At 44.2% G+C, this 19,292-nt stretch overlaps 1 protein-coding gene across 1 annotated transcript; it reads right to left on the bottom strand.

The window, feature by feature from the left end:
• Positions 1–486: 486 nt before the first annotated feature.
• LOC141117005 (corticosteroid-binding globulin-like) lies at positions 487–19,030 on the bottom strand. Its single transcript, XM_073609568.1, has 4 exons — positions 18,363–19,030; positions 10,593–10,863; positions 4,600–4,747; positions 487–1,578 (listed from the first exon to the last, which is right to left on the bottom strand). Exons 1-4 carry the CDS (start codon positions 19,006–19,008, stop codon positions 1,390–1,392), a joined length of 1,254 nt encoding a protein of 417 aa, XP_073465669.1. The 5' UTR covers positions 19,009–19,030; the 3' UTR covers positions 487–1,389.
• Between the last annotated feature and the right edge of the window lie 262 nt (positions 19,031–19,292).

Genomic DNA, 19,292 nt, shown 5'->3' on the forward strand with positions numbered 1-19,292 from the left:
CCTGAGAGGAGTAAAGGGGAAGAGGAGTTGGGTAAGAAGTGTGTGGGTGGGTGGGGTGTGTGTGTGGGGGGGGGGGAGTGGGGGGTATGGGGATTCTTACTGGGTGTAAATGTTTATTATTTCTGTTCTAAAGGATGATGTAAATTGTAATAGGGTTTTTCTAACATATTATGAATGATGCAGTAAAAATTTGAATAAAAGGCCACAATGATGTGAAGACGAGTAGGGACGAGATTGAACTGGTAAGGTGAAATAAGTCTCTCTGAAAATTTCGCTGAAGTGGCAAAAAAAAAAACCCCTGACCACTACATCTATGCTCCTCAACGTTACCTGACCACTGTGTCTACGCTCCTTAACGTTACCCGACCACTGCATCTACGCTCTGTAACGTTACCTGACCACTGCGCCTACGCTCCTCAACGTTTCCTGACCACTGCGTCTATGCTCCTTAATGTTACCTGACCACTGCATCTACGCTCCCCAGCGTTACCCAACCACTGCATCTACGCTCCTCAGCGTTACCCAACCACTGCATCTACGCTCCTCAACATTACCTGACCACTGCGTCTACGCTCCTCAACATTACCTGACCACTGCGTCTACGCTCCTCAACATTACCTGACCACTGCGTCTATGCTCCTCAACGTTACCTGACCACTGCGTCTCTGCTCCTCAACGTTACCTGACCACTGCGTCTCTGCTCCTCAACGTTACCTGACCACTGCGTCTATGCTCCTCAACGTTGCCCCATCAATGGTGTCCTCAATGCTGAGAAATCCAGGCAGATACTTATCCATCATGTCATATCATCAGGGAGGTGTGTGATTGGCCCAAAATTTTGGTTTCAAGCCAAAGGGGGGGTGACACCAAATATTGTTTTGCTGTAGATTTTCCTTCTGTTCGCTCATTTTGCATTTTGAAAATTAATAAAAATTTAATTGAATTAAAATATAGATTTTTGAAAGCATTCTTACTTTACAGCATTTAGTCACACCCGCTTAAAACTCTTAATATAGAAAATATTTTTAATATAGATAATAAAGAAAAAGGAAAGTGTTTTATTTTTTTTGTTTTTTTTTTTATTTTTTGCTAGCAATCTTTTTGGTAAATCTGTTGAAGAAACTGCGCTCCACCTTGGTGCCCAGGACCTTACAGGGAAGTATAGTGTTTTTAAGCAGGGAATTATTTTCTGATGATATTAAGTACATTATTATCAGAAAATATTTTGTTACCTTTTTTGAATAGTATTCCTTGTATGTTGTGTTTTAATTTTTGCAAATCATAATTCAAAGATCTGATTATATGACAAACTGGCTGGAGAATATACAGCTTTTATTTATTGAGCTTTATTTAATCCTCCAGAATATTCCACAGTACGAAAGTCTTGTTTTATTCCTGGGCAGGATTCATGACAGTCGCCATGAAAAGAATGCTGTTGGTGTTGTGTTCATAGATTATAGAAATGAATGGACGGTCAATATTTATCTCTTCAAATGCCAATCTTCGAAATGATATCGCTACCACTGCGGCGGCCACCGTCCCTTTTTCATTCACATCTAGGACAGCCTTGTGTATGGCCTAAAATATAATAATATACATAATAGCATCAGCAAATAATCAGCAAATACAACCCGCACAGCTGTAGTTATATATATATTATTGGCTTTGGGGAAATTGCATGTAAAGATCAAGTCCACAAGGTAGGGAAGAGAACCAGAAGGTTGATCAGTTGGAGCTCACTGTAGCGATCAGACTGGCTTCACACATTTCACTGTTCAGCACCCAGTCATAAAACTATAAGGGAAGGACATTTTCTGAGAGCAGTGGGCCTGTGTGCAAGATCCTAATATGGGCCCTTCTGCCTGAGAAAAAGAGAGTGCAGGACATGGTTTAAACAGACGCAGAGTTCAGAGGTCAGTAGTAAGTGATGCAGAGTTCAGGGACAGAAACAAGGGACACAGAGTTCAGAGGTCAGTAGTAAGTGATGCAGAGAGCAGGGGTCAGTAGTAAGTAATGCAGAGTTAAGGGGTCAGTAGTAAGTGATGCAGAGTTCAGGGACAGAAACAAGGGACACAGAGTTCAGAAGTCAGTAGTAAGTAATGCAGAGTTCAGAGGTCAGGAGTAAGTGACGCAGAGTTCAGGGGTCAGTAGTAAGTGATGCAGAGTTCAGAGGTCAGTAGTAAGTAATGCAGAGTTCAGGGGTCAGTAGTAAGTAAAGCAGAGTTCAGGGGTCAGTAGTAAGTAATGCAGAGTTCAGGGGTCAGTAGTAAGTAATGCAGAGTTCAGGGGTCAGTAGTAAGTAATGCAGAGTTCAGGGGTCAGTAGTAAGTGATGCAGAGTTCAGGGACAGAAACAAGGGACACAGAGTTCAGAGGTCAGTAGTAAGTGATGCAGAGAGCAGGGGTCAGTAGTAAGTAATGCAGAGTTAAGGGGTCAGTAGTAAGTGATGCAGAGTTCAGGCACAGAAACAAGGGACACAGAGTTCAGAAGTCAGTAGTAAGTAATGCAGAGTTCAGAGGTCAGTAGTAAGTAATGCAGAGTTCAGGGGTCAGTAGTAAGTAATGCAGAGTTCAGGGGTCAGTAGTAAGTAATGCAGAGTTCCAGGGTCAGGAGTAAGTGACGCAGAGTTCAGAGGTCAGTAGTAAGTAATGCAGAGTTCCAGGGTCAGGAGTAAGTGACGCAGAGTTCAGGGGTCAGTAGTAAGTGATTTAGAGGTCAGTAGTAAGTAATGCAGAGTTCAGGGGTCAGTAATAAGTAATGCAGAGTTCAGGGGTCAGGAGTAAGTGACGCAGAGTTCAGAGGTCAGTAGTAAGTAATGCAGAGTTCCAGGGTCAGGAGTAAGTGACGCAGAGTTCAGAGGTCAGTAGTAAGTAATGCAGAGTTCCAGGGTCAGGAGTAAGTGACGCAGAGTTCAGGGGTCAGTAGTAAGTGATTTAGAGGTCAGTAGTAAGTAATGCAGAGTTCAGGGGTCAGTAGTAAGTAATGCAGAGTTCAGGGGTCAGTAGTAAGTAATGCAGAGTTCCAGGGTCAGGAGTAAGTGACGCAGAGTTCAGGGGTCAGTAGTAAGTGATGCAGAGTTCAGAGGTCAGTAGTAAGTGACGCAGAGTTCAGGGGTCAGTAGTAAGTGACGCAGAGTTCAGGGGTTAGTAGTAAGTAATGCAGAGTTCCAGGGTCAGTAGTAAGTGACGCAGAGTTCAGGGGTCAGTAGTATGTGATGCAGAGTTCAGGGGTCAGTAGTAAGTGACGCAGAGTTCAGGGGTCAGTAGTAAGTGACGCAGAGTTCAGGGGTCAGTAGTAAGTGACACAGAGTTCCAGGGTCAGGAGTAAGTGACGCAGAGTTCAGGGGTCAGTAGTAAGTGATGCAGAGTTCAGAGGTCAGTAGTAAGTGATGCAGAGTTCAGAGGTCAGTAGTAAGTGACGCAGAGTTCAGGGGTCAGTAGTAAGTGACACAGAGTTCCAGGGTCAGGAGTAAGTGACACAGAGTTCCAGGGTCAGGAGTAAGTGACGCAGAGTTCAGGGGTCAGTAGTAAGTGACGCAGAGTTCAGGGGTCAGTAGTAAGTGACGCAGAGTTCAGGGGTCAGTAGTAAGTGACACAGAGTTCCAGGGTCAGGAGTAAGTGACGCAGAGTTCAGGGGTCAGTAGTAAGTGATGCAGAGTTCAGAGGTCAGTAGTAAGTGATGCAGAGTTCAGAGGTCAGTAGTAAGTGACGCAGAGTTCAGGGGTCAGTAGTAAGTGATGCAGAGTTCCAGGGTCAGGAGTAAGTGACGCAGAGTTCAGGGGTCAGTAGTAAGTGACGCAGAGTTCAGAGGTCAGTAGTAAGTAAAACAGAGTTCAGGGGTCAGTAGTAATAAAGCAGAGTTCAGGGGTCAGTAGTAAGTGAAGCTGAGTTCAAGGGTCATTAGTATGTGGCGCAGGGTTTAGAAGTCAGGAGTAAGTGACACAGAGTTCAGGGGTCAGTAGTAAGTGACACCAAGTACAGGGGTCAGTAATAAATGATGCAGAGTTCAGGGGTCAGGAATAAGTGACACAAAGTACAGGGGTCAGGAAAAAAAGATGCAGAGTTCAGGGGTCAGTAGTAAGTGACACCAAGTACAGGGGTCAGGAATAAACGATGCAGAGTTCAGGGGTCAGTAGTAAGTCATGCAGAGTTCAGGGGTCAGTAGTAAGTCATGCAGATTTCAGGGGTCAGTAGTAAGTCATGCAGAGTTCAAGGGTCAGTAGTAAGTCATGCAGATTTCAGGGGTCAGTAGTAAGTCATGCAGATTTCAGGGGTCAGTAGTAAGTCATGCAGATTTCAGGGGTCAGTAGTAAGTCATGCAGAGTTCAAGGGTCAGTAGAAGGTGATGCAGAGTTATGTTTTGTTATATATTTTAGTAAATCAATGACTTCTAGTTAGCCCCCCCCCCCCTTAACCCACAGCACCCCTTCTCTAATTCTTGGGCTTCCAGACTTCTGGATATGATTTTTCTACAGTGGTCACCTATGGCCAGACTACCAGCTATCTAATTAGAGGATGGAAGGTCAGGGGTGACACCATATACATACCAGCCAAATATACTGTACAAAATAATAATGAGAAGGAAAGAATATGCTCTTACCTTTTCAACTTTTAGGCGAACCTCAGAAGTAATTCCAAGGAAGTCGGCCTCGTCGGAGAAGGCAATGTTAATGCCAAATGCCTTCAAAGCCTCCCTTAGGTCTATAGTTGAACTGATAGAGAATTTGGGCATGTGGAGTTTAATGTACCTATAAAGAAAAAAAATGGTCTTCATGAAGCCTATACGCACCAATACTGATTGAGACATCAGCCAAAATGATAAAGAGGGGCAACTCCTCCACAAATATACAGTTCAACCACTCATGCAGAGACTTTTGAACCTGACAAAATAATTGTGAAGCCGTGTATGAAAGGTAACCAATAATAGATAGCAATCTGAAGAAATAGACATCTTCAAGTGAAATCTTCCTTTGCCTTACAAACCTTCAGCTTTACCAATATCTGTCAGGGAACGTATGTCCGTGGTAATGCTGGAGTCCGTCAGCGCGCGCTGATGTGCATGCACAGACTAGAAAGTACCCAGGCAGATGTGCATAATCGGGGTCATCGGCGCACACATGCGCACTCGCACATCTATCACTAATCCTGGCGTCAAGTGGGCTATTTAAACTGGCTGCAGCTTTGATTCATTGCTATTTGGTCTGCAGCTTCTGTGTGTTGTATCCTGATTCTGTGTGACCTCTGATCTTGATCCGGATTACCTCTAACCTGTGCTTAACTGCCACCTGCCCTGACCCTGGCTTGTCTTTTGTATTCTGCCTACTGATTCTGCTTGATTGATCTCCCGGTACTGACTCGGCTTGTGACCTGATTTTCCTGCTGTCTGCCGTGTCTATGCCTGATCTGTCCGATTGCTACCGACCCAGCTTGTCTGACCCTGCATCTTGCTTATCCAGCCTGCTACATGTCATGAATCTGCAGTAATGTTTCATGCCTGACTGTCTGCTTACCTCGGTGGTCTGTGTATCAGCTTTAGGGACTGGGCTGTCCTCTCACACCTGTGTGTTTAATCTTCTCTTAGCATGTCTCCACCCCAGCCTCTAACAGGAAACACTATTTAACTCCACGCTCTGCAAGTTAGCCTTGCCGAGCAGCAATTGTGTGAAGGCTTCCTGAGTGATTCTTGCTGTGTGCTCTATGTTTGATTCCGTGTAATGACCTTTGGGGTGTTCTCCTGACCATCCCTGTCTGCTTGTTGCCCCGACCTTTGGCGTGTCCTCCTGACCATCCCTGTCTGTTTGTTGCCCCATCCTTTGGCGTGTCCTCCTGACCATCCCTGTCTGTTTGTTGCCCCGACCTTTGGCGTGTCCTCCTGACCATCCCTGTCTGCTTGTAGCCCCAACCTTTGGCGTGTCCTCCTGACCATCCCTGTCTCCTTGTAGCCCCAACCTTTGGCGTGTCCTCCTGACCAGCCCTGTCTGCTTGTAGCCCCAACCTTTGGTGTGTCCTCCTGACCATCCCTGTCTGCTTGTTGCCCCAATCTTTGGTGTGTCCTCCTGACCATCCCTGTCTGCTTGTACCCCCGATCTTGGCTTGTCCTCCTGACTATTCCATGTTGCCCTGGACTGTTGCTTCCTCTCTATCCACCAGAGCTAGCCGTGAGCGTGAGCTGGGAGACCCTGGGGGCCGCGACCTGAGGTCAGCTGCAGCCTAGTCCATCCTCACCATCAGAGGCTCTGGTGAAAACCTGCTGGCTCTTATACTCCGCACCCTGGGGAATCTTATGCTCTAGCTCCCTGTCCAGGACTGTGGCTGCGACCCTGTGTAGCTGCTTCTCAGAGCCATCAACCCTCAGACTTCAGCCGTTGGGTCCACAACCTCTGCTCCTAGTCACTTGCCCCCGCAGATGACCTGACACTACAGCTTCCAGTCCAGCGAGCCTCTATTCAGTGCCTGCTTCATGCTGATCATCCCAGTCTGTCACCAGCCAAGCATCGTGCCAGCTAATCTGTTACCTGACATACCTACCTGCTGAATGCTACCATGCAGCCACGCAGACTACTGGACTGATTATAGGCACTTATACCTCTTGTGGCTGCTATATCACTATACGTGGCCAGGGATGGACTGGCCATCGGGACTACCGGGAGATTCCCTGTGGGCCGATGGCTCAGTGGGCCAGTTTCAGAGACAGGGGAGGAGAGAGAGATACACAGCACCAAATGTAGCATTAAAACAACTTTTATTCCACTTAAAGAACGTTACTGACAAAGTTAGTAGGGTGAAAGGCATTGAAACACTGTGTAAGAGTCCAGGCTTGTCATCAATTTGAATTAGGAGCCGCCTCCGGGAACCGATTGGGCCAGTAGAGGCAGAGTGCATTGGTTTGTACTACTACTTCCTGGTGGCGGAGGAATGATGGCCTGAAGGATGCGTCACCTCCCACATCTTGCATCATTTCTGGATGATGACATCACATCCGCCCCATCATGCGTTCCACCACTACCAGGAAGTAGTAGCACACACCGATGCTTTGCATCTACTGGCCCGATCGGTTCCCAGTGGCGGCTCCTAATTCAGATCGATGACAAGCCTGGACTCTTGCACAGTGTCTCAATGCCTTTCACCCTACTAACTTTGTCAGTAACGTTCTTTAAGTGGAATAAAAGTTGTTCTAATGCTACATTTGGCACTGCGTATCTCTCTCTCCACCCCTGTCACGTTGTGTGTTGGGGGGGTAAAGAGCTGAGTTGGAGGTGCCCATCAAGTCCTGTAGTAGCACTGCATCTGGTGACAAGTGACTTAGCAGGTGACAGGCGACGGGGCAAGTGACATGCGGCACTTGGTGGCAGACAATGTGGCAAGTGACATGCAGCATCTGGTGGCAGGTGACGTGGCAAGTGACAAGCTGCCTCTGCTGACAAGTGATGTGGCAAGTGACGTTTTGCATCTGGTGGCAGGTAACGTGGCAAGTGACATGCGGCATCTGGTGGCAGGCGACTTGGCAAGTGACACTCTGCATCTGGTGGCAGGCGATGGTGGCAAGTGACATGTGGCACCTGGTGGCAGGCAACGTGGCAAGTGACATGCAGCATCTGGTGGCAGGCGATGTGGCAAGTGACAAGCTGCCTCTGCTGACAAGTGATGTGGCAAGTGACATTTTGCATCTGGTGGCAGGTAACGTGGCAAGTGACATGTAGCATCTGGTGGCAGGTGATGTGGCAAGTGACACGCTGCATCTGGTGGCAGGCGATGGTGACAAGTGACATGCGGCACCTGGTGGCAGGCAACGTGGCAAGTGACATGCAGCATCTGGTGGCAGGCGACGTGGCAAGTGACAAGCTGCCTTTTCTGACAAGTGACGTGGCAAGTGACGTTCTGCATCTGGTGGCAGGTAACGTGGCAAGTGACATGTGGCATCTGGTGGCAGGCGACGTGGTAAGTGACAAGCTGCCTCTGCTGACAAGTGCCCTGGCAAGTGACACACTGCATCTGGTGGCAGGCGATGTGGCAAGTGACGTGGCAGGTGACACACTCAGGGCTCCCACTGATTCTGCATTATGGTGAGTTGAACTATTTCATGTTATATTACAATGTAATAATAGAAATAATGCGCTTCAATCATCCTGACACCATAACAACCATGGTGCCGAGAAGATTGAAGCGCCAACAACAGGTGTTTGGAGTAAAGTGGGCCGGTCCAGATGAAGTCCAGGGCCAAATTTTTGTCCCAGTCCAGCCCTGTACGTGGCCCTCGAGCCTGAGTTGTATGAGAGGCCTAACTCTACATGTCCGGCTCACTGACCAGGTCCGTGACAATATCCATGTAGTGAGAGGGATATATATTGAATGGATTGTTTTAGAAGATATTCTCACTACACTGTTGATAAATCTACAGCTATCAAAGTGTATTATAATTCAATTTCTCAATCACCCTTAGGTTTCAAGGTGAACTTCTGAATTTCAGGTACTCCCTCTCTTCCCACACCCCTTGCCACCTTCCCTCCCAAATAAATGCCAAAAATGCTCCCTTAATAGCCATGTCCCAAATCTTCTACCTTCCTCTCTGCAGAAGGATCCTTCTTCGAGCATCCACATCACTGCCGGTGTTCTATCAGAATACCACTACCCATCATAATAGGTAACAGGAGTGATGTTCCGTCATGGCCATCTTGCTACACCCCGCACTCGGCCACAGTAAGCCTGCAGTCAGAAGGTGGCAGAGGACATGTTTTGACACCCGCCCGAGTCTTGCATGTCACACTTATTTTTACCAGTAAACTGAGTTTATATAGTGAAATACAGTATTTTGAAATCTGTCAGACTCTTTTGAATGAATGAATGAATGATTTGTAAAGCGCTGCAAATGCGAACTGAATCGCCTCAAGGCGTTCTTTCAGATTAACAAACCTGTGAGGTCAGCAGGCTCGCCGCTGCTTTTAAAATTCAACATCAAAACAGTGTCACAGATTTCAAAATCCTGTATTTCACTATATAAACTCAGTTTACTGGTAAAAATAAGTGTGAAATGCAAGACTTGGGTGGGTGTCAAAAGATGTCCGCTGCCGCCTTCTGACTGCAGACTTACTGTGGCCAAGTGTGGGGTGTAGCCAGATGGCTGTTGTGGTGTAGTGACGCAACATCACTTCCGTTACCTATTCTGATGGGTAGCGGTGAAGTGGACACCTTCTTTGACTGTCTAGTAGTGGATTCTTCTGAAACCTCCAGTGGATGATGGAATAAGAGAGGTGACTGGTCTACTGGAGTGCCAGTGATCATCATACCCAGAAGCAGAACCATTGAGGAACATGGTCAGAGGTGTTAGGTGAGTATAAAGGAGCTTCAAAAATGATCTAAGGGATCAAAACGAATCTGGGGACAGGAAAGCATTTGTTTTGCCTGGAGAGGGGATTTAATGCAACTATGTAGAGTGAGCGCCTACTGAAGCAATCCATTCAAATTGTATCTAATCAAGTAGATTCTTAGAAAAACAACAACATTTTTAGCAAATCTAAAGGACACTCGAAAATTTGGTTGTAATGTGTGTCGCCAGCTTAAAGAGAACCTGTCAGGAGAGAAGCATGGAGGCTGTAATTTCTGACCTCTCCTCTGACAATGCCAGAGCCATTACATACACTGTATGGCAGGAGCTGAGCCTCCCAACCACCTTTCATAGCCATACTCCCCCATTGGGTTAATGTCCACCAAATGTAACCCATCCTAGACTGACTAATATCCAAAAATTACTCAACTATTTTTTGAATTGACTCTATATTTGTTTCTTTATCACCTTTTCCTTGTTTACCCTTTTCCTCAATCCACCACCACAAAGCACTCCTGCACCTAGTTGTTCTTGGAACTGAATGCACGTTGTGACTTCTAATCATCACCATTAGTGCACCACTGTTAAAGGGCCCCAACAATAGCCGGCAGAAGAAACCATCCAGAGACTGCCCCTTTTATCTTCCTCAGTTTACCGAAATGTCACCATCTGTGACCTTTTTGGGGCTGTTAGGCCTAGAGAAGTCTTGCAGGCAGACTTGGACCTAGCATGGTCACCCCAAGTGTACTAATGGGCAGTGTAGTTCCAGGGGTTTAGACATATCCACTGTTTAGGCTGCCCTTGTTACACCTTCATGCTGATCTTCTGGCAATACTGTCAGTCACTAACCAGATACACCTGTGCGGATAAGGACCAAATTTATTTTAACTTTACCAGTTTCACCACCAAATCTTGTGCCCTACCAACCTCTGAGCTACATAGCATTAATGGCTGAGAACATTTCTGACCTAGCCGCTCCCTTTCTCTACCTTCTGCTTGCATTTTTCCTGCCTGCTCTTTGAGTTACAACTAAACATTGCAGTAGTTATAGTGCTGATCTTGAGTATTGTTCCTCACACAAACTAAATATATACCAGTTTCCCTCGACTAACAGAGAAGATGCTAATACTGCAAGACTTATTTTAACTTCCAGCGGACATATGGCAAGCCAGATAAAAAGATATGTTTTATGTAATTATGATTGTATGTTTGAATAAACCAGTTAAAAAAAGGGAGTTTGTATACATTTGCCTGCAGCTTTCTTCTCTTACTCTTTGCTGAGTGATGTCCTCCATCGTTGTATGGTCTTGGCAGAAAATCCTTGCTCTACCTCGTGGATCTTGCCCGGCTCGGCCATGGCGATAATCATGGATGCGTTATCCTTGTATGGAAGCTCCACCACTGTACAAGGAAGATCTGTGTCATGGTAAATGTTGTAGTAACCCGTGTGATACATCATTGGAACATCCACCTCTGTGTCCTTGTCAACAAAGAACTTCTCAACTGTTGTACTATCTGAATCAAAAGGTTCCTGCCATTCTCCTAAAAATAAAATATAAAACATGTAAATGAGTAATACAATGAAATTTCTGATTAATAGGCAAAGTAATTCTAAAATTGATAAGTAACTAAACTATATATAATAAAGTGTAATTGATATTACATAGTAGGTGAGGTTGAAAAAAGACACAAGTCCATCAAGTCCAACCTATGTGTGTGATTATGTGTCAGTATTACATTACATATCCCTGTATATTGCGGTCATTCAGGTGATTATCTAATAGTTTCTTGAAGCTATCAATGCTCCCCGCTGAGACCACCGCCTGTGGAAGGGAATTCCACATCCTTGCCGCTCTTACAGTAAAGAACCCTCTACGTAGTTTAAGGTTAAACCTCTTTTCTTCTAATTGTAATGAGTGGCCACGAGTCTTATTAAACTCTCTTCTGCGAAAAAGTTTTATCCCTATTGTGGGGTCACCAGTACAGTATTTGTAAATTGAAATCATATCCCCTCTCAAGCGTCTCTTCTCCAGAGAGAATAAGTTCAGAGCTCGCAACCTTTCCTCATAACTAAGATCCTCCAGACCCTTTATTAGCTTTGTTGCCCTTCTTTGTACTCGCTCCATTTCCAGTACGTCCCTCCTGAGGACTGGTGCCCAGAACTGGACAGCATACTCCAGGTGCGGGCGGACCAGAGTCTTGTAGAGTGGGAGAATTATCGTTTTATCCCTACAGTTGATCCCCCTTTTAATGCCAATATTCTGTTTGCTTTATTAGCAGCAGCTTGGCATTGAATGCCATTGCTGATCCTATCATCCACTAGGACCCCCAAGTCCTTTTCCATCCTAGATTCCCCCAGAGGTTCTCCCCCCAGTGTATAGATTGCATTCATATTTTTGCCACCCAAATGCATTATTTTACATTTTTCTACATTGAACCTCATTTGCCATGTAGTCGCCCACCCCATTAATTTGTTCAGGTCTTTTTGCAAGATTTCCACATCCTGCAGAGAAGTTATTGCCCTGCTTAGCTTAGTATCGTCTGCAAATACAGAGATTGAACTGTTTATCCCATCCTCCAGGTCGTTTATGAACAAATTAAATAGGATTGGTCCCAGCACAGAACCTTGGGGAACCCCACTACCCACCCCTGACCATTCTGAGTACTCCCCATTTATCACCACTCTCTGAACACGCCCTTGTAGCCAGTTTTCAATCCATGTACTCACCCTATGGTCCATGCCAACGGACCCTATTTTGTACAGTAAACGTTTATGGGGAACTGTGTCAAATGCTTTTGCAAAATCCAGATACACCACGTCTACGGGCCTTCCTTTATCTAGATGGCAACTCACCTCCTCATAGAAGGTTAATAGATTGGTTTGGCAAGAACGATTCTTCATGAATCCATGCTGATTACTGCTAATGATATCATTCTTATTACTAAACTCTTGTATATAGTCCCTTATCATCCCCTCCAAGAGTTTACATACTATTGATTATGGAGCTCAGACCAAAAATGACTTGAGCAGCGGTCACCAGCTCTTGAGCATCCAATTGACTCAACTCCAAATGCCAAGAACAGGGTCAATCTGCAGAAAGGAATTTAAAAAAATATGCAAAAGCTCCACTATCCAGTATGTAGTAGCAAGGTTTTGATCTATAAACGACTCTTTTTTTTTACTTTTGTGCCATATAAAGCTCCAAATGCTGCCGATCAATATTGGATTGCAGAATCTTTTAAGCTTTTAATACATGGGATAATGTATAAATAAAAGTACTATTTTTAGTGCCTTTTTGAAGTCTTTGACGCAGGTTACATGTTTTTTCTTGGTTTGTTACATACAAAACTCTGTGGCATTAACTAGTTATTCCACAATACATTTGTTACGTAGCTAGGCGCTGGCAATTGGTCCCTTTAGGGAAAAAATATAAACTTCTAAGACTGCTAAGGTAGAACAACAGGTCCCGAAATCTCTCACTGTTATATGTCTATTAGTGTTGTACGCCCTTTATTGATTGGGCAGCATTGGGCTATGGAGGAGGAGATGCTGCTAAAGAGGATTGTGGGAGATGTAGATGGCATGGTGATGGCATTACTCTAATGGTACTCTAAGACTACAGTTCCCAGGAGGCCATGGTATAAGAGAGAGGAGGGGTGGAGAGATTCATAGTGCACTGCCCAGGAAGGCTCAGGGCAGATGGCACCAGGACAGGAAAAAGTATAGACATCTGGGTTAGCATGTCCAGCTGTCTAGGGTTTCTGTTTGGAGCATGGCCTGTGCAGCAGTATCGCCAGCAGTGAGAGGCCATCGCTGCATCTGTCGCCCATCAGTTCCAGAATTCTCCAGAGGAATCAAGCGGGTTTGTCAGATGTCATCAGAATTATTAGCATCTCTTGTGTGAGCTTGCTGTTGCTCAAGTCATCCATCCATGAGGGCGCCTCCAACGTCGGCTTTCAAAGCTGAAGCACGGGACTGGTGAGAGGTACACTGTATGGCAGAAGCTGAGCCTCCTAACTGTCTTTCCACCACATGTAACCCATCCTAGACAGACTAATATCCACCAAGGATTACTCTACATTTTTTTTAATTGACTCTATATTAGTTTCTTCAACACCTTTTCCTTGTTTACCCTTTTCCTCAATCCACCATCATAAAGCACTCCTGCACCTAGTTGTACTTGGAACTGAATGCAGGTTGTGACTTCTAATCATCATCATTTGTGCAACACCTTTAACGGGCCCCAACAATAGCCGGCAGAAGAAACCATCCAGAGACTGCACCTTCTATCTTCCTCAATTTGCCTAAATTCCACCATCTGTGACCTGTAGAGCAGGCAAATTTGAACCTAGCATGGTCACCCCAGTGCACTAGTGGGCAGTTTAGTTCTGGAGGTTTAGACTTGTCTGCTGTTTAAGCTGCCCTTGTTGCTCCTATTTTAAGCAATAGACAGCATGGATTCATGAAAGACAGAAGTTGTCAAACAAACCTGATTTGTTTTTATGAGGAGGTAAGTAAAACCTTGGACAGAGGGGTGGCTGTGGATGTGGTATGTGAATGTGGATGTGGTATACTCGAATTTTGCAAAAGCGTTTGACACAGTTCCCCACATATAGATCATTTAGAGAGTAGTGGTTAATGATTCTTATGCCCCATACACATGGTCGGATTTTCCGACGGAAAATGTGTGATAGGACCTTGTTGTTGGAAATTCCGACCGTGTGTGGGCTCCATCACACATTTTCCATCGGATTTTCCTGACACACAAAGTTTGAGAGCAGGCTATAAAATCCGCTGTCGGAATTTCCGATCGTGTGTACACAAATCCAACGCACAAAGTGCCACGCATGCTCAAAATAAATTAAGAGACGAAAGCTATTGGCTACTGCCCTGTTTATTGTCCCGACGTACGTGTTTTACGTCACCGCGTTCAGAATGATCGGATTTTCCGACAACTTTGTGTGACCGTGTGTATGCAAGACAAGTTTGAGCCAACATCCGGCGGAAAAAATCCTAGGATTTTGTTGTCGGAATGTCCGATCAATGTCCGACCGTGTGTACGGGGCATTACTCTGAATGGTCTAAAGTTATCAGTGGTGTACCCCAAGGTTCAGTGTTGGGACCCTTACTTTTTAATAACTTTATAAATGATATTGGGTCTGGGATTAAAAGTAACATTTCTGTCTTTGCAGATGACACTAAGCTATGCAGTGGAATAACGTCCTTACAGGATGTCTCCAATTTACAAGCTGACCTCAATGCTCTGTCTAATTGGGCAACTAAGTGGCAAATGAGGTTTAATGTTGATAAATGTAAAGTTATGCACTTGGGGGCTAAGAATATGCATGTATTGTACATACTAGGGGGAGTACAACTGGGGGAATCCATATTCGAGAAGGATCTGGGGGTTTTGGTAGATCATAAGCTCAATATTTAACATGCAATGCCAAGCTGCAGTTTCCAAAGCAAGCAAAGTCATTTCTTGTATTAGGAGAGGTATGGACTCCAGAGAGAGAGCAACGTCATCTGTACAAATCATTAGTAAGACCTCATCTGGAATATGCAGTTCAGTTTTGGGCACCAGTTCTCAAAAAGGATATCGGGGAACTGGAGAAAGTGCAGAGAAGGGCAACCAAACTGATAAGAGGCATGGATATACTATCCTGTTCTACCTACTGAGTAGTTTTATTTTAATATTAGATCTTTTGCTTATTATATCATTATGGTCTATAAGTTTCTAACCTTAATATATAAGGTTTTACTCTTCAACTGTGTTTTTGTCCATTTTCTCAAGACAGGTTTGGTGCAAAACCTTGAGTTGTGTGAATTAATCTGGGTGTTTCAGAGAGGCTGTCAGAAGGTCCATTAAACTAGCAGCTCCTTAGGGAGTATGCTACAGTTATAATGTAGCCATTCTCAACCAGGGCTCCTCTAGAGATTGCTAGGGGTTCCTGGAGCCATGGCTGATTGACCTCGCATATGATAGTGCCTGCATAGTTTCTGGGCCAACACCTCTTGACAGAGCCAGCGTGTAGGCAGCTGACACGTGTATTCTTTGTATGTTGCATTTTTAATGTGTTATTTAGTACATGTTGTCCGTTGTTTGGTCTGTGGTGCTCCCCATAGCATGAAGGGGTTGGGCCAGTGTTTGGAGATTTGTCATGAGATGGAATTTTAGGGCCTAAAGAAAAAAAGGCTTGATCAAACTTCAAATATATATACCATAGTATACCATAGTTTGTGGACTCTATAACTTTTCTACAGACTAAATAATATACACTTATTTAGGTTATTTTGGGTTATTTGGGTTATTTTTACCAAAGAAATGTAGCAGACCAAATTTTTTATTTTTATTTTTTATAACACAGTTTTTAGGCAGGAAAAATAAGGGTTTACAGTGACTGTAGTGTTAGTAACACAACACATGACATACCAACATGGCTAACAGAGGCCAGAGTCAATGAAAGACTTAATAAACTTAACACAAATAATTCACCAGGATCAGATGGCCTCAGAGAACTCTGTCAAGTTTTAGCCAGGCTATTATTCCTGATTTTTGTGAACAGCATAATGATAGGATTGGTACCAGCTGATTGGAGAAACGCCAACGTGGTACTAATTTTCAAAAAAGGGCAGAGACATATTCCTGGGAATTACAGGCCAGTCAGCCTAACATCAATAGTGGGTAAATTATTGGAGGGGGTGATTAGGGACTATATCCAAAGTTCTTCACTGTTAGGGAAATAAGGATGTGGAACTCTCTTCCACAATTGGTGCTGACTGCGGGGAGTATGGATAGTTTTGAAAGACTCTTATGCCCCGTACACACGGTAGGATTTTCTGATGGAAAATTCCGACCGTGTATGGGCTCCATCGGACATTTTCCATCGGATTTTCCGACACACAAAAAAGGGCAGAGACATATTCCTGGGAATTACAGGCCAGTCAGCCTAACATCAATAGTGGGTAAATTATTGGAGGGGATGATTAGGGACTATATCCAAAGTTCTTCACTGTTAGGGAAATAAGGTTGTGGAACTCTCTTGCACAATTGGTGCTGACTGTGGGGAGTATGGATAGTTTTGAAAGACTCTTATGCCCCGTACACACGGTTGGATTTTCCGATGGAAAATGTCCGATCGGAGCGTGTTGTCGGAAATTCCGACCGTGTGTGGGCTCCATCGGACATTTTCCATCGGATTTTCCGACACACAAAGTTTGAGAGCAGGATATAAAATTTTCCGACAACAAAATCCGTTGTCGGAAATTCCGATTGTGCGTACACAAATCCGACGGACAAAGTGCCACGCATGCTCAGAATAAATAAAGAGCTGAAAGCTATTGGCCACTGCCCCGTTTATAGTCCCGACATACGTGTTTTACGTCACCGCGTTTAGAACGATCGGATTTTCCGACAACTTTGTGTGACCGTGTGTATGCAAGACAAGTTTGAGCCAACATCCGTCGGAAAAAATCCTAGGATTTTGTTGTCGGAATGTCCGAACAAAGTCCGACCGTGTGTCATGGGAAATCATTATAGACACCGATACACATACACGTTCACAGGTTGAACTTGATGGACTATTGCAGGGATATGCAATTAGCGGACCTCCAGCTGTTGCAGAACTACAAGTCCCACGAGGCATAGCAAGACTCTGACAGCCACAAGCATGACATCCAGAGGCAGAGGCATGATGGGACTTGTAGTTTTGCAACAGCTGGAGGTCCGCTAATTGCATATCCCTGGACTATTGTCTTTTTTCAGCCTTACCAACTGTTTGTTACCAACTGTTTGTTACCAAAAATGTTTTTTTCAAAATTTTCTGTATTTTTCCTCTTATATAGAAAAAAAATTAAAACTGTGGTGATTAAATACCACCAAAAGAAAGCTCTGTCTGTGTGAAAAAAAATGATCAAAATTTAATTTGGATACAGTGTTGCATAATTGCTAGTTATAGTAGCCGAGTGCAGAATAGCAAAAAAATGCCCTGGTCATGAAGGGGTTAAAACCTTCCGGTGATCAAGTGATTAACAAATTCAATACCGGACACTTTTACCCCCTTCTCGCCCTTGTCAATTGATAGCTCTCAGCACTGTTATGCCCCGTACACACGATCGGACATTCCAACAACAAAATCCATGGATTTTTTTCTGACGGATGTTGGCTCAAACTTGTCTTGCATACACACGGTCACACAAATCTTGTTGGAAATTCCGAACGTCCAGAACGCGGTGACGTACAACACATACAACGAGCCGAGAAAAATGAAGTTCAATAGCCAGTGCTGCTCTTCTGCTTGATTCCGAGCATGCGTGGAACTTTGTGCGTTGGAATTGTGTACACATGATCGGAATTTACGACAACAGATTTTGTTGTCAGAAAATGTGAGATCCAGATCTCAAATTTTATGTGACGGAAATTCCGATGGAAAATGTGTGATGGAACCTATGCACAGTCAGAATTTCTGACAACAAGCTCACATCGAACATTTTACGTCGGAAAATCCGACCGTGTGTACGGGGGCATTACACTTCAAATGACAATTACACAGACATGCAACATTGTACCCAAACTATATATTTATCATTTTGTTCACACAACTAGAGCTTTCTTTTGGTGGTGTTTAATCACCACTGGATTTTTTATTTTGTGCTAAATAAATGAAAAAAGACTGAAAATTGCAAATAAATAATTGTTCTTCATAAATTTAGGCCAAAATGTATTCTGCTTCATTTCTTTGGTAAAAATAACACTGATCATTCATCGGCTGTGTCCACCACACAGCCACACGTGAGGCTCATTCCAAAAGGACGTCATATGACGTCCACCGAGAACAATGAAAGTCTCGCTCGGCCGTCAAATTACTATAGGCCGGGTGGGAATTGGTTAATTAAAACCTTAACTTCCTCTGTTTAACATATCAGACAGCTTCAGAAATGTTACAATATTCTTCAAGTACACTAAAAACAACAAAAAAACAACTTGTGATCTGATACTGTATATTATAATTTGCTCCAGCTGCCTCTGTTCTCTTCTTACCCTTAAACAGAACGTAGTTGATCAGGACCAACTGAGCGTGTTTATGAAGGTTTTTGATAAGATCCTCAATTTTGCCTTCAGTTTTATTCTTCACGTATGCATTTATTTTATTTTCAACTTTTTGTAGGTCGCTAAAATCCTCTTCTATAATTTCGGCGTGGTAGTAACGCCGTGCATCATCTTCGAAGCTCTCGAGCAAGGTCAGGCTCTGATTTACAAAGATGGCGTTTCCGATGTTGACCTGAAGGCTGCTCTTCGGCTCATTCAACACTTGGAGAAGATTGGAATACGCCTGGTGGACCTCCATTTCCCTGCAATGTGTGTTGTGCAGGCTCAAACCTTTCCACATTTCCTGGTGGGTCTGTTTCTGGGCCCCCAGCAACATCATGGAAAAAGCAGAAGAAATGCTAAAAGGAGAAAAAACAACATTCTGGGGTGGGGAATCCGTGTCTTGAGTTGACGCGGAGGTCAGAAGCTTGAAGAAATTTATGGCAAATTCAGTATTTGCCTTTACTGTTTGCCTTAGGGCTTGAGCTTTCTTCGGCTCTTTTCTACTCTTGGATACCTTATCGGACTTTTCAGATTTGTGTTCATCTGAAGCAGTTATGACTGGGATGAGTAAAAGCAAAATTAGGAGGAACTTCATGTCTTCTCAGTATAGAGGCTCACCTACTGATAATGATAATGAGATAGTTATGTCTTTGGTTTCAGCAGCTGATCCTCCTCTGAGACTTGTAGCATGTAGACTTCTGTAAAGCAACATAAAAGCATCAAAGGATAACCAAACCCAGGAACAAAAATGTAATATATCGCACCTTACTAGTCTTTGGATGTTGTGGCTGCATTAAAACATTTTAAGCAAGTACAGAAAATACTAGTTGATCTTGCCACAAATGATTGTATCTTCATATGAGTATAACTGGAAGCATA

This window comes from Aquarana catesbeiana, linkage group LG13 (genome assembly GCF_042186555.1).
Source record: "Aquarana catesbeiana isolate 2022-GZ linkage group LG13, ASM4218655v1, whole genome shotgun sequence".
Lineage (NCBI taxonomy): Eukaryota > Metazoa > Chordata > Amphibia > Anura > Ranidae > Aquarana > Aquarana catesbeiana.

Excerpts from the sequence above, each read along its gene's own strand:
- LOC141117005 (XM_073609568.1), bottom strand. The coding sequence starts at position 19,008 with ATGAAGTTCCTCCTAATTTTGCTTTTACTCATCCCAGTCATAACTGCT. Across the intron at positions 10,864-18,362 it reads CAACTACGTTCTGTTTAAGG|GAGAATGGCAGGAACCTTTT; the intron begins GTAAGAAGAGAA and ends TTTTATTTTTAG. Across the intron at positions 1,579-4,599 it reads TTCGCCTAAAAGTTGAAAAG|GCCATACACAAGGCTGTCCT; the intron begins GTAAGAGCATAT and ends ATTATATTTTAG.